Raw genomic sequence first — 15,642 nt, 5'->3', positions numbered from 1 at the left:
TTTACATTTCCAACAAGTCTAAAGCTGTCTCCAGTCAGCAAAGCATAACTGCCAAGTTATCAAACTTCCCCATTCATCCATAAGCTAATTGAGGAAAAGCTTTTTTGGGGCAATTAGCACTTTATTCTGCATGTCAAATTCCATCTCTCTGTCCCACAGAGCACTAAGAAGATCAAAAGATGATTGAGAAAGAACTCTACCAGGTACCTTTAACAGCAACAAAAATTTTTAAAAAAATGCATCCCCAGAACTGTTCTAACATATACCTCTCCTGCTCAGACATGAATTAAGACTGCTGGAAAGTAAACAAACTTCTTTTCCAGGCCATACCTAGAACCCACCACAAAATCTAAAGTCCTATTAAAAGCCTGTTATGAAAAATTGCCACTCCATTAACTCCAGGAACTTCTTTATATGGTTCAGAAGTGACAGGTTGAAACTTGTGAAACAATGTTTAAAATAAAAGCTACTGGAGACAATTAGGCAGTAAACAGGTTACAAAATAACCTCCAGATACAGTTGCATAAGTATATATGTACATATATGTGCAGTTACAGTATACAAAATGCTGTCATATTCAAAATCCAGAGAGGTTTACACTACACGCTTTACAAGAGCTGTATTTTTCCTGGTTGAGTAGACTTTTTAAATTTACAGACAGACATATTAACTGTGAAGTATTTGAGTCTGTGAAAAGGCTAATTTTTTTTGTGTATGTATTTTGTCATTTTGCTTGCTTAAAACAAAGATATTGTTTGCTTGGCAATCGCTACAGCAGCCACTGTGAAAGATGCACAGTCCTCCATGCATGACAAAATCCAAGTATGCTGAAAGAAATCATCCAAAGCAGCTCAACTGAAAGAACAAGAACAGTACTACTCATTGCTAAGGGATCACTTGGCAGCATTTAAACAGTTGCCTATTGAAAACTAATAATTAAGAAAGAGGTTTTACTAAATCAAACAAAAAAAAATGAAACTTTATTATCTGAGAATAAAAATCAGCTTAGTGCAATTAAGAGATAAAAAATTTCTGATTCAGAGGTTACTGAAGACAAAGGAAAAACCCCTAAAATGTAATTCAAATAGGCTTTAAACCATGTCTTAAAATTGTGCGTTTTTTTCTCTCTGTAATTCAGGTCACAGAACAAAGTATTTAAAGAACAACCTTGAACCAACAAGTTGAAGACACAGACCCTTCGATCAAAGAAATCTTGTTCCACATATTGGTGCTAATAGCAATTTTTTTGTAATTTAAAGCAGTCTGCATATCATTTGTTGCATCACAATCAAAACCGGATGTAAATCCTTAGCTTGGTCTAGGAAGGGGAAACTCACCAAATGCAGCTTCCCTCTCCCTGTGGCCCTGGGGATCCCCATCCTGGTACATACACTTAAAAATAAGGCAGTGATCACTAACTCTGATCTTTCTCAAGGTGGCTGGTGCCAACCTCAGCCAACAGCATTTATTATGTTTGGCTACATTTCCAAGTCAAGGAGACTGCAAACTACCTTAATCTTCATTCTACACAGAACTTCACAGCAAAAGCCAAAATTAAATTTTACTTTGAAAAGCATGCAAAAACTTACGCTTTAATTCTGCTGCAGCAGGGAAAAGAAAGCAGATGTCACTATTTGCTTTGAGGAAGTGAAACACTGAAGAAATTTGTAAGGGGAAATTGAATAACACACACATTAATTTTATACATGAGAGAGAGGTGTAATACAAACACAAGACACCCAAAAATGTACTTTAACTCTTTAGAAAAGTTCAGAGATTGTATAGAAGATATAGCTTCAGCATTATTAAAATATTCCCAAACTTAGTCTCAAGTTTGAAATAGCTGCTTAGCAAGCATTGGCAGACAAAATTAGACAGAAAATCCACGTATTTTCACGTACAACTGCTTAGCCTTCTAATGCAGGTGTTCTCCAAAACACAAAACATCTGCAGCTGCAGAAGACCAACAGAGGGTTGTTTGGGATTTTTTTTTTAGCAATCTTCTCTTAGTTTTGTGCAGCAGGCAGACCCACGCACCCACGGGTACGGGAGCTGCTTTCACATCCCTTAGACATATCACAAAGATTCTTCCCAGAGCTTTCTCAAATAACTGAAATACCAGAGAACCCACAAAAAGGCCCATGTTTTCCTATATTTAGCTAAGTCTCCTGTTCACCAGCAGCTGGCACCACGATCCCCTTGGTACTGGACAGCTGCAGCCTCTCCAGCTCTGTCCTAATCACTGAACAAATTAGAAGTATGAGACTTGCTTAGCAAAAGTAGCAGTTTATGCAGCAACAAGAACTTTTTTGTTTTCCTAGACAAGCATTCTAACAAATTAAACCTTACTACACTACAAGCTGATAAAAGAAACTAGGGGTATCAACCATGGCCTCCAGGAAAATGAGCTTCTCAGAAAAATTCCTTTGCTTACAGGGTAAGCAAAGCTTACAGGTGGTAAGTATATACCATGTCCTTCCCCCACCCAGCTATTATAAACAGCTAATTATGTCACAAAGCACTTTTCCACTCTCATTTTTCACATGCCGAACTCTTATCTTTCCTTATCTGAAGTGAGAGTCCACTTCTCTATGCACCTGTATTGTTGAGAAAAGCATTCTGGAATTTAGCACTGCAATCAGTGCTATGCTAATTGCTGATTGCTCAAACAGAAAGAAAAAGAATTTAAAAATAAAAAGAAAAAAGGAAAGAAAAGGAAAAAACCCTAACAAAAAATACCTCCCAGGACTTCTACAGTATGACCTTGCTGCTAAGACCCCTTTCAGGATCTGCACTGAAAACCATAATCATTGCTGTGCATCCCACAAGTACCCTTTATGAAACAGAAACAAATACTGACATATTTAGCACTGACAGGACACCTGCAACTGACAGGAAAGCTGCAACTGCATCGAACAAGATGCAGCCTCCACCCCATTTTCAGCAAGCGAATAGTTAAAAAATCACCAGAAGAGATAGTTCACTGACATCAGTATTGCTATTCTCAGGTTACTTTCTTTTCTCTGAAACAATTCAGAGGTTCTGCCTCAACTCCACCCTAGGCTGCCTCCTCTATGACTTCTTTCTGCACTTTTGAGGCCTGACACAAAAAAAAGGCTGAAGACACTTTTGCTCCAGAGGTTATGCAAAAATATTCCACTATGGCCACCATACCAGTGTTATTTACCCACACTGCTGCCTGCAGCAGTTCTTAAGATAACTTAAACGCTATTTGAACATGTTTCTGTCGGTCCCATTTAGCTGTAGCATCTAATTTATTACATGACTAATTTTATCTTATCTCTGGACTTTGCCAAAACACCTACATGTAGAAATTATGCACTTTGAAGAAGAATTTTTGAATGATTTATGTGTCCCCATTAAAGGTATCTTCAGACACGCTTTATGGGAGTTTAGCTTCTTGCAAAAGACTAATCTTTACTAGTAAGTTACTGCATCTTAAAGCAGAGAACCAGGAAGACACCTGAAGTAAAAGCACACTGCTCTCACACCAGAGCTGTACCCACATTTTCAAAGAGCTCACAAAGAGCTTTCAAATGAGCAGCAAAATCTGCTGCTGCACAAGAGCCCTGAACACACTGATACAGAATGTCAACTTGAGGTAAAGGTCCCAAGTCTAGTTAGAGAACTCTGGGCTTGGAGGAAGCCATGTGATAACTGGAACATAAGCAGAGCAATTCCTTGGCAAAAACCAAGGGTGGCAGCTGACCAAAGCTGGTTAGTGACACCAAGCTGATTAGTGTCTCATTTCCACAAACAAAAGTCAAGGGAAGATAAATAACTTCCCACAGGACACATGACATTGCCACACTTTGGTTAACTGGGTGCACAATCACTGTGGAGCTGAGATTCCTATTAAAGCAAAGTGTATTTGATTTTTAAACACTATTCAGACTCCACTGTCCCTCTTTTTGCCCTGTGTACCCAACCTAACATGCTGGCTTTATTTCAAAGACTGAGGGGATGCCAAATTCACATTTCTCATCCCTGACGATCCATAAAGAAGGGCTCACGTGTTTATCATAGGATCACAGGATAATTCTTTGTACTTCTTTTTCTAAATGAAAGATGTCAAAGTCTATTACAAGCAGTGGCAGTCAGTGGAACCTACTTAGAAATAAAAGGCTGATTTGATTCATAAGCAAGCACTGGAACTATCTGACAAGGCTAAATTATTGCACACTGACTAACGTCTTCTTATGGAAATGGTTGACAAGAAATTCTGTTGCAGAATGGCTTCATGTCTGTAGAGTCTACATGACACCCCATCACTTGATGTCCTAAAAAAAGCAAAATTCAGGGAGAAAAAAAAAAACTTCAAAAACCGAGATATGACAATATGGGGTGGAAAGATCAAACTGAAAAAAGAATCCACCAGAATCATAAGCAACAGCCCTAAGATATTGTGCAAGGAGTACTGGACAACGCAGACACTACTCTGCAGACTGTTAGAGAGCAGCTATAAACAGTTACAGTGCCATGACCACACTCTGGAAGGGCCCTGAGTCACCTTAACCCATCCAATCAGACCGAGCAATCCAAACAAGTCTTGAAATCAGGTTCTGAATAGCAAGCTGACAAAACAAAATCTTCCCAGCAGAGGTTCACCACAACAACTGCAACCAGTTTCTCACACTGACTGTGGTGGAGCTACTTGATGGCACGGAGAGCCTAGACCATGGGCATTGTGAGAATCTGTGCAGGGCCAGCATCAACTGTGAGCATTTCAGTAACACCACAGCCCAAAACTTGAACTCTGCACTCAGGTCAAACAGTTCACCTTATCTGGAATCAGAGGCAACACCAACACCAACAAATCCCTCCATGAGCCCTGTAATCAGCTGCCACAGAAGGCTCTGGAGGGTCCCTCTCTTCCCTCCCTGGTCTGCAGGCTCCAGCCAGAGCTAAACAGCTCTGAGATACTCTGCCTTCAAGAGGAGCTTCCACCTCTGCTGTGTCATATCAACACCCCCTGTATGAGAGGCCAGGGCACTCTGCACAGGATGTAGAAACCAGCACCAAAACCGAAAGGAGTAACACAAGAGAGTTCAGAGTCCCCTCTGCAGAGCTACAAACCCAAGCAACTTAGGAAAAGACAGAAAAGGCTAGTGGGGAAGAACATGCTTGTCAGCACAGGCAGGCAAGACACATATCTTTATATGCACACCCTGAGGATATGAAACAATACTTAATTACTGTGAAAGTAAATTAAAAAATAGAAGGCAGTTAGAGTTCAAACAGAAACAGAACTAGCTACCATATATTAGTAGAGAAGTTACTAGATATTTATCAGCTTTAAAATAAAGCTCAGCTAACTTCCAGCAGCGTGGCTGTGCACTGCAGTTGGGACAGCAGCACATTAGAGACCACAGCTTGCCAGTGACAGATGGACTGTGAGAGGGAGCAGAGTGGGTATCCTGAGGTGTGCTGGTTGCACACATCCTACAAGCAGTCTCATACCCAAATGGGAGGTGGTTTGAGTCGATCTTCCTTTATCCACCATGGCAGCAGCTTCCACAAGCCACACTCACCAACCCATGGCCAAAGCTAGCTACTGGAAAAAGCATTCCATGAGGTCTCCACCTCGACCTGCTGAGATTGGTAAAAAACACCTGTTACTTTCATACACACATGGACCACACGGTAAGTAGCCTGAGAGCAAAACAGACCTATTTTACAAAACAAATTAAAGGCCCTGCACAGCCTAAGGGCTAGTGCCTCAAATTGCCTGTGGTAATAGACAGCTTGGGAAAAGCACCTACCTTTCATCATCCTAAAATACCCACACTAGCTGTGGAAAGAATGGGCACTGGGGCTATGTAAGCTACTTGATACACGAAATCTAAAATTTCTTTGAAAATGATGCAAAGAGAGAAAGAAAAAGAAAGAAAGAAAGAAACTCCCAACGCGCACATATTGGAGATTGAAGCACATATTCTCAGAGAAATGAGCAAGGTAACAAGGCAGGAAATGAACTTTGTTCTTATGACAGTTGAATATCACTTAGCAAAATAATCCTGTTGCCTTCCTTAAGCACAGGCCTGAGCAGTGCAGGTTCCTTTCAGGGATTACTGTACAGTCAATAATATTTGCAGTCTGAAAGTTTGACTGCACGGGCAAGGAAGAACAGGTCAGGTGTTTACTGCTTTTTCTTTTGTTGCCTAGAGTCACGCATGATTCACAGAGGGTAAGTCAGATTCACCAGATGAGCCCATGGGAAGATCCTCTTCCTAAAGGTTACAGAAAGCTAAACATAACCAAGGCAGAAGAAAAAAACAGACTGCACAAAGAGCTAAAATAACCTCGTAGCAGAACTACACTGCTGTCCAAATCTAAGCGTCCTTCACATTCCCACTAGAAACCCGCACTGTATTTAAAGTGATTTATATCTAAAAGTCACAGCAAAACACCAAGAGAAGCTGAGCACTGGTATTAGCTGCCTAGTTAAAGAATGTACTTCTCACCACCCAAAATCCCCTCCTACTTACGTGATCTTCTTCTGTAATTGGAATAAATTAACCCCTAACAAAAAGCAGCTCTGCCTGGCAGGAGCAGTTGTGAGAGGCACACAGGCACAAAGCACTTGCTGTAGTATTCAAGGGCCCGGTTTGCGAGAGAGAGACCTTGCTGGGCAGCGGTTTTTATGATGAAATAAACAAGTAAAGCAGCCACCCAAGATTCGGCTATTTTAACTGAATTTTCTATCACTCGTTTATTCTGGCGGTGGGGCACCGAAAACATCTGAGCCTATCTCCATATTCTCTTATCACCTCTGGAAACGGCAGCGTGTGCGAGCACCGATAAGAGCGGAACCCCGCGGCGGCCCCGCTCCCTCCCGCACCCCGGGCTATCGCCGAGCGCCTGGGGGGGCGGAGGGAAGCCCGGGCTGGCTGCCGGGGAACCCCGCGGCGAGGGCATCCCCGGGGCAGCCGGGCGGGCTGGCCGCCACCGCCCGGCCCGGCGCGGCGGGCTGACATGGGCGACAGCGCTGCCCGGCGCGCTGGACTCCGCGTCCCGGCCCTGGCAACAGCGGAGCCGCCGCCCGCTCGGCACCCGGGGGGCTCCTCCTCCTCCTCCTCCCGGCGCGGCGCCCCGAGCCGCCCCGCCACCGCCGCCCCCGTCTTTGTCTCCGCCGCGGCCGGCGGCAGCGGGGCGGCGAGCCGGGCTCGCCCGAGCCCCCGGAGCGTGGGCACCGCCGCCCCCCGCCCCGGCCGTGCCCGCTCACCGTCCGAGCTGACGGTGTCGTAGGAGTCGCCGGGGGCGGGCGCCGCGGCCGGCTCCCGGTAGTCCACCCAGCTGAGCCCTTCCACGCTGTCATACTCGGCGCGGGGCTTGTCCTCCACCGGCACCACGGTGAAGTGCGGCATGGCTGGCGGGGCGGAGAGGGCTCCCCGCGGCACCGCGGCGAAGCAGGCGGGACGCGGCGCGGAGCCGGCGGCGCATTCCTGCCCCGTGCGGTCACTTCCTCTCAGGAAACCGCGCTCCTCAACTCCACCCATTCCACTGCGAGCGCCGGGGCGGTGCGGATCCCGCCGCCCCCGGGGCCGCCGGGCGAGCACCGGGAGCGGGGGCGGGGGTCGCTCGGCCGGACGGCCGCGCTCAGCAGCGGGGGCGCGGAGGAGGGGCCGGAGGCGGCGAGGCGGCGAGGGGAAGGGGGAGCCTTCCTCCCGCATTCATCGTGACAGGAGCCGGGCCCGGGGGCGGCGGGAGCGGGGCGGGGCGGGGCGGCAGCCCTCCGCCCGCCGCCCTCCCTTGCGGGCTCCGCCGGGCCGCCTCGGGGAGGAAATTTCCCCTCCGCCGTGCCCCGGGCTCCCTCCCCCGCCGTCGCCATTTGCTGGGCAGGAGCGATGCGCGGGGAGCGGCGGCGGGGATGGGGGGCGAGCCCCGGAGATGGGGCAGAGTGGTCCCGAATCGCCCGGAGGAGCGGGGTGGTGCGGGGCAAGCGGCAGCAAGTGAGCCGCGGGCAGGGAGCCCGGGAGCCCCGCCGGGCCGGGGCAGCGAGAGCGCCGGTGATGGATGTCACGGCTCGCAGCAGCTCGCAGCCCGGCGTGGGGCGGCGGAACGGGCGGAAGGCGCTGTGGCACCCGCAGAGCCGGCTGTGGCAGGGTGCCGGTACCGGGCCATGTGCGGCTGTGGCAGGGTGCCGGTACCGGGCCGTGGGCACTGTGGGCAGGGTGCCGGTACCGGGCCGTGGGCACTGTGGGCAGGGTGCCGGTACCGAGCCGTGGGCAGCTGTCCCCGCTTCCCGTGCCTGCGGTGGCAGCGCCGCGGCTTCCCCTGTGCTCGCTCTGGGCTCTGGCGGCACAAGCCCACGGGACACGGGGCCATGGCAGCGCTAAGAAGCGGGAGCAAGGCGCTCTCCTGGGCAGATTTGCATGCGGGCTGGGGCCGAGGGTGCTGTGGCTCTATGCAAAGCGCTCAGTTGCTAAGGCAGCAGCCTGCCCGATGCGCTGTGGCCCTGCTGCTCACACAGGGACCACCATTGTTCGGTGCCACTCACAGAGGCACAGCAGTGACATCCCCTCCGTAAAGCTCGTGGCGCGCCAGCCGCCAGACTTCTTGTCTGCAGGGGAGCAAAATTCGATTTTGCCTTCACATTTGAAAAAGCTGGCGCCAGTGATGGGTATCTTGGCCTTCCTTCCGTGTGTGGTAGCCTTCACAAGGAGTTAATAATGCTATTTATGGTCTGTGTTTGAAAGGTAGCCTTGACAGTAGGATCTCTTTTTAATGTGTTGTGCAATTTTCAGAAAAAAACTCTAGAAAACACTTTCGTATGTATCAAGAAGTCGGTGTACAGTGACAAGACATTCCAGCATGGATGTAAGTTTTGTCTTTGGATCACACAGGATTCTACAGGAGGATACAAAGGTTAGAGCCAAGGAAGAGGCTAAGATTGGACCTTTCCTGTGCTCAGAACCACCTTATCCCCAGCTTTCTGAGTATGTCCTCCCGTTTTGACAAAGCAGCCCACAGGTCACTGGGAGAAAGAAAAATTTGTAATGAGCAGAAGAGGGACAAACATGAGGGAGAATGCTTTGTTCACGAGAACTGAGTAATAAGTCTACTTTTAATTAGTTGGGGTTTGAAATAAGCATGAAGTATCCATGCTGTGGAGTGACTGCTGCCAAGGGGGTAGAGGTCTCTCAGTTCACTTAACACAAAGTTGCTGGTAGACCACCTCTGGGGAAAGTCAGAGCAATTACACCCCTTGTATTGATCAGACAGGTGGAAAGACTTCTAAGACTCCTATGCTTTCATATAACCTACATTTTACTTTTGTCTCTTTGCTCTGTTGGGGGGCACAACAAGTGTCTTCATGTGGCCATGTGTACCTCTATAACATCCTCATCAGTTTTGAAGGAGATTTGAAAAAAAAAGACCACCAGAATGTCCTCAGTTGGAAACTCCTAGTGTCTTGAAGACCTAGGGTGAGATATTTTTTCCAGTAACCCTAAAATGAGCACATTTGTAATTGTGGTCCCCTGAGATTTATAAAGTTTTACTTGCGATTTCTCTGGGCAAGCAATAATTTCTCCCTCTCCAGAGGAAAGTAGAACAATGGGCCAAAAAGTAGTATTTTCTGGTTTACCCTCTATGGTTGAGTTATGTTTCTTTAGTATTCGTTAAAGGTATGGCCTAATAAGCTAAACCCCACCAAGAGAACAAGAAAATTAATTGATAGGGGACAAATAGTTTTATATAGAAAAGGGGGCCTTCCTTCTCATCGCACTTTTGAAAGTGGATGTGGCAAGGAAACACCATTCTTTAGGCACCAAAAATGCATCTATGCCATCACAAAACATTTTAGTATCATAAAATCAGTGGTACCAAAATTGTAACCCATGAGCAGAAAAAGTTAAAAAAAGGAAGGCTCATGCACATCTACCAGCAACTCCCTTCTCTGGAATGGAAACTGAATCCAAATGTCTTAGGAGGGAATTGAGCCCTAGGAAACCATTCAAGTCTACTGAAGCAAAAATATTTCTTTTGTCTAAGTACAATGGTTCTTTGCTGACTTGCAGAATGACCATATTTAAAGCTAAGAAGTTATCTACCCCTATCAACTTTGTTTAGTATCTGGCTTGTAAGAGAACAGAATTTCAACCTGGATGATTAACAATTTTTTCTGAGGATAATAAGTGTTACTCTGCATGGTATCAGTGGCCATCATAAGCTCAGAAGTTGTCTGATATGAATATGATGCTGGAATGAAACTGGATTATCTACAGCATTTGCCTGAGAAAACACTGTTAGCCTCTCATTAAATAACAGGGATGAAAATAACCCATTTTTTTACAAAGCTAACTAGAATTTGGGATGGTGGTTTTACATGGGTACAGACTGGTCAGTGAAAACAAAAAACAGAGACAATAATTTTAAAATCCTCTTTTTTTCATCTCTCTCTACACACCCCAATCCAATATCAACAGAGAAAAACTGCACTTCAGAGAAGAACTGCACTTCTAAGAAAGTCTGGTGGTTTCACAGCAAAAAACTGAGTTCAGCTCAGCAGAATCAAGGCTTATTAGAAAAGGTCTGTATTTTCGGTACTTTAGTGTACCTTTAAAGCATCAGTGAAATCAGCAGCCTAGACATCAGCAAATCCATCGTCTCCCCTCTGATACACAACCAAGAACTGCTTTTTAAATTGTTATTTGCTACAAATCATATAATCAAAGACACAGTTCAGTTCTTAATTAGTAAGCCACTGGGTATTTGTGAAGTACCTTAAGTAGGTAAAACTTCTGGCCGAAAGATCAGTACATTTCCTCAGTAGACAACTATGTTGTTCAACTTAAAGAAAAGACTCTGAGTCTTCCAGAAGGTTTGGTAAACTGCTGTAGAGCCTGACATAAACCCTCAGGGCAGGCAAGTGAGGTCCAGTTTGCCTTGAACACTTTAGTTGCAGGTGACACCTGTGCAGCATTAAAAAAGGAGCTTGGCTTTCAGAGCCCAGCATGAGACAGTGGCTGCACATCCTCAGCTGTCAGACAGGCCTGGCTGACCTGTGCAGGGAGTTTCATCCCTTCCCTGGCAGACAGCACTCAGAGGTGCCCTTGTGGTGCTCATCCAGCCACCCTGGGACAGCATGAGCACAGAATTCCAACCAGTGTTAGTTATCACCTGCAAGGACTCAGCCCTCATGGAGGGATGTGGTGACATGTTGGAAGGACCTGGTACCTGAGCTCTGGAGTACTGTTAGCTTCTGGACTTGCAACATGTGATGTTAACCTCCATCAAACAAAAGCAGCATCATTTCAGCTCCTTCTCAAAGCAAATGATTTGCCATTTAAGGATAGGAAGACCCAGCATCTGAAACTGTGTTTGAGGAGCTTTTCTTATCTTCCCTTATTCCTGAATTTTAGGGGGACATGTCTAATTTTAAATAGCTTGTTTTCTAACTAGGAGAATCAAGGCCAAGTAAAAAGTATCATCTGTAGAAATAAATAAGTGATAATATTGCAATTCAGATAATTTTTTTAAATTCATCTCTAAAGTTATGTTGCCCCTAACATTATTTTGGTGTGTTCTATAATAACATGATACCTCAAAAGATTAGTAGAAAGTTTAAATTAGTTTTCTGTCAATGAAGCTTTGAAATATCTCATTGGTGGAGTAACCTTCCCAGTTATTGCTGTCTTTGTTGACTATAATGTTTATGTCCCCAGGGAGAATGAATAGATATCCTGCTTGGAGGTATAGGCACAGGATGCACTGCCCTAGAAGCCTCAGGGGTAACATCCATTACTCTGTTTTTCCAAAATACGTAGAACTTCTTGAGTGGAATACCTGTATTCTGGCATTTTGCATAATAATCATATTGCATCTCTGTTAACAGAGCAGTATAATGATTACTCTTTGTCAGTGGGGCAATCCATGAAATTATGCTTTAAAACCATTGGAAATTTCTAAACCATATGACTTGAAAAGTATTTATGAAATATCCTGGATCATACATTTAGTAGCAGGGTAGTGACCCAGAAAAGAAAATACATTGTGCTGGAACAGAAATAGGGTGGTTGGCTAAAGGAGAGGTTTGCAGATTTATAGACAGCACAGAAAGAACAGTAAAATAATCTGTGAAAGTGAAAACCTGCTCAGTTAGCTGCCATACAATTGGGAGAAAAGCCCTGATATCTGGAATTATGAAATGCTTGCAAGTTTTGAAGCCAACCTTTTTTTACAAAGCATAGGGATATTTAAAACTGTAAAGGCTGAGATACACACTGCAGGGAATCTGTAACTGTTATTTATTGTTTTGAAAGATTTTTCCTACCAGAGAGGAACCTGGGTGACAAACAGCCAAGAGCTGACCATCAGAAATAAAATAACAAAACAAAATTTGCCACTGCCAAGGTAGTGTTTCCCTGGACATGAGGCTTGGCAGGAGTTCTGCAAGTTCATGGCCAGCATTTCAGCATAGTGAACTTTGGTTTTCAGCACATTCCTGCTTCTCCACATCCGAGGATCACACCAGCCTTGTGGACAGAGCAGGCTGGAACTGGCAAACTGGCTGTAAAGGTTTCTCATTCACAGAGCCAGGATCCAGTTCCCATGGCAAGGACAGGCAGTGGCTGGAAGAGATCCTTTGGAGAGGACCATGACATGTGCATCATGTAGTAATGGGAGATGCAACGTGCAATCCTCCACAGGCCATTTCCAGGAGAAAAGAAAGGCGAGGAAAGAGCACTTTGTAGCAAGATGGGAGCTCTTCTGCTAATGACAATTGAAAATTTTGCTGTTCTGCTAGAAAACATATCACAGTTTAAACATTAAAAGACCACAAGAGGACACTATGGTGCCACTTACCTTCAAAATTTATTTACTTTAAGGAATTTCTGCTTCACTTGTAAAATTACTTATAACTGTATTTGATACATGCAATAGCCATTTCTACAAAGATACCTTGATCTCATCTTTTGAAACTGAAAAGTTACTTGGTCTTTGAGTTACCTTTTTTCTTCCTACTCTACCAGGTTCTGTACATTCAAGTAAGAAGAACTGTATCAAGGTTTTCTACCACAAACTTGTTAAACATAGCAGTAATTTTTAGTGTGGAATTAAGATGCTGGAAAAGTACTACTCAGTGTTTTGGTGTGGTTTTTCCTTTTATCCTTTTTTAAGAGGATCAATTTTCAGATCAGTTACATTTTTAGCATGGGTAGTTTTGTCAGGGTCTATTTAATTTTTAATAAAGGGCTCAGAGAAGAAACAGAGCACAAGCCTAGACAAGATTCTTGAGATGCTGAGTTTAGCTACAGGAGGAAACTCAGGAAGATCAATCCAAATGGACTTTTCAAAGCTGTATTAAACTTTTTTCAAATGTTTGTATTCCAGACTAAAGGGACCCTCTTTTGAATTGTCTGATGAAACTTGTATTAGCTTCAGTTTTAATCCCACTTCATGGGATCTTTATTTTGTTTCTCAGAAGCAGCCCTCAGGGGAATTTGAGTTCTTGTTTCCTGGGCTTTATGCTTTCCTTTCATTGCAGAATTGACAAAATAAATGTTTTATGAAAACAATTAGACCAGATTCTGAGAAAGGGCTTCAGAGGAAAAGAGCCATTATATAGAGGAAAGAATCTTCTTAATGGAGTTTTAAAAACAGTTTGGGGAGAAGCAGCAGCAAAAGAGCAAAATTAAGTGCACTTATTTGAGTTCTGATTGTTGAGGCCAGAGCCTTGATTAGAAGCAGCAACATTTCTCTGTTGTAAGATAAATGGTCAACTTTGTTTACTTTGCTTGCTTTTTTTTCCCCTCTACTATTTGTTGTCTCATGACAGAAGCAACTGAACCAAGTCCAGTATCTCTCTGAGGTCACAGTTTTTGGAAAGATGAGTTGCTTGTTGCTTTTGCTTTGCAAAAAAAAAAAGTTATAATGAAGTTATAAATAAGCATGAAGGTTAGTGAAATCTTTTCCATTTCTCTGGTTTCAGGAGATAAAAAAAAAGAAGATAATTATAGTAACATCAAGTAACAATTCCCATGTCAAGTTGTTCTGTGTAGATGTAAGGCTTGTAGGTAAGATAGCAAGACAAAAATCAAGACCAGTTTAAAAAAAAAAGAAAAAGAAGAGAAAAATATAATTATTATAACACTGAATCAAACCTTCCAGAACAGTCCAAGTAGGGTTATCCAGGATCACAGTCTGTCCTGAAAACAAGTCAGATCAACTAAAATACTGCTCTGGTCTGCAAATTAAATCCAGCAAATCTTATGAGCAAATGACAGCCACTATTAGTGGGAAGACTCTTCTGTTATTTAATATTCTTGTCGTTTACATTATGGTTGCAGAATTTGAAGCAATTTGATCATGTCCATATGGATAAATCCAGAGAAGAGCAAACAAAACTGCTGTTTCCAATAGCAAGTGGAAGAAATCCAAGTTGCAGTGTCACTCTGCTGTTTCACTCCTTCCCTCCCCTAACAGTGAGCATGGTTAACCCAATCACTGACACGATCATCAGGAAACTCATCCCTTGAAGGAGGAAAACAGTTTTGAGCTAGCCCAGCTTCCTGAACAGCTCACACAAACAGCAGTGCTGTCTCAAGGGAGACAAGGTGCAGGACCAGAGCAGTGCAGCAGCCACAGCTGACCCTGCCATGGACTGCTATGGCACTGCTCCTCACTCCAGAACAGGAGGAGGATGCAATCAAACCTGGCTTTTCAAACTTGATTCTGTGGTGCAGGTGCCCACTGAACCTTAGGTGTAAAATCAAACAAAGTTAATAAACATATTATATAGGTGGTTAGACTTTAATGCACAATGTTTGCTGACCGTGAAACAGAGAAATGTGCTGGCATGCTGCTTGAGCAGCTCAATGCCATGCAAGCAGGAATGCAGATGTTCAACACTGGCACAGCTGAGTAGTCTATATCCAATGTAAAACATGCAGGAGTCCTTCCACAGCCCAAACAAGTCACCTGCTGGATGGCAGATGGATTCAGGAATGGAGCTACTCAGATTTTAGGTGGCAGAACTGTTGTGTGTGTCAGAGCAGCAGCAGAATTTGGAGGTTTGGTTTCTAGCATCACTGTTTGCCCAGATGAGACAACTGGGAACTGAAGTTATTTATTTCTGTGGATGCTAAGGTCCATTAGTCTGGAAAAGGATAGTACTGGGGAAGGGCCCTGGCATCAACCTTTTAGAATCAAATCAATAGCCTGCATCAATATTATGCCTGTAGTTTTTGGCTGTTCATATCACACATGTAAAAGCATGAGCCTTCAATTGTTTAAACTGCCTTCAACTTTGGGTCTTTTGCGAATCAACCTGTGGTACTTCACAGTACATAGATTTTGAGTTTTACAGAAATAGTAATAAATATTTTCAGAATTCATGTTAGCACAACTCATTATTTAGAACAGGTAAATCATGACTTGCATTCTTCCATTTGGCAGCCAGCAAAGCTTATTCCAAAGTTTGTATCTCAGTTATATCTGGTACTTCACTGATACCAGCAGCCATAATAGAATCTGTCAGCTGAACTTGAATGCGTTCGAATTACCAATGCAAATGGCTGTTATTAATTGGGGCAGGGCAAAGGCATTCAATTGCAGCATGAATCATCCTCCCATTGGGAGGCAGAAAACAGAGTGCAATCATTTTATGCTTGAGTT

At 44.3% G+C, this 15,642-nt stretch overlaps 1 protein-coding gene across 4 annotated transcripts in view; it reads right to left on the bottom strand.

Moving 5' to 3' along the window:
• Positions 1-7,672, bottom strand: part of SLC12A4 (solute carrier family 12 member 4) — a 45,139-nt gene extending 37,467 nt beyond the window's left edge. Inside the window, exons 1-2 of one of the 4 annotated variants that reach the window (XM_085071836.1) lie at positions 6,510-6,645; positions 5,482-5,613 (exon numbers count right to left, since the gene is read on the bottom strand). In XM_085071836.1, the coding sequence (XP_084927962.1) occupies positions 5,482-5,524 (43 nt within the window). In that variant the 5' untranslated portion in view covers positions 5,525-5,613; positions 6,510-6,645. Of the gene's footprint in view, positions 1-5,481; positions 5,614-6,509; positions 6,646-7,246 lie in introns of those variants that run through there. The other 3 variants (XM_085071833.1, XM_085071834.1, XM_085071835.1) reach the window with 3 other exon arrangements.
• Between the last annotated feature and the right edge of the window lie 7,970 nt (positions 7,673-15,642).

The sequence above is a fragment of the Lichenostomus cassidix genome, chromosome 11 (assembly GCF_008360975.1).
Source record: "Lichenostomus cassidix isolate B80296 chromosome 11, HeHo_3.0, whole genome shotgun sequence".
NCBI classification, from domain to species: Eukaryota; Metazoa; Chordata; class Aves; order Passeriformes; family Meliphagidae; genus Lichenostomus; species Lichenostomus cassidix.
This window is presented reverse-complemented; position numbering and strand designations above follow the sequence as displayed.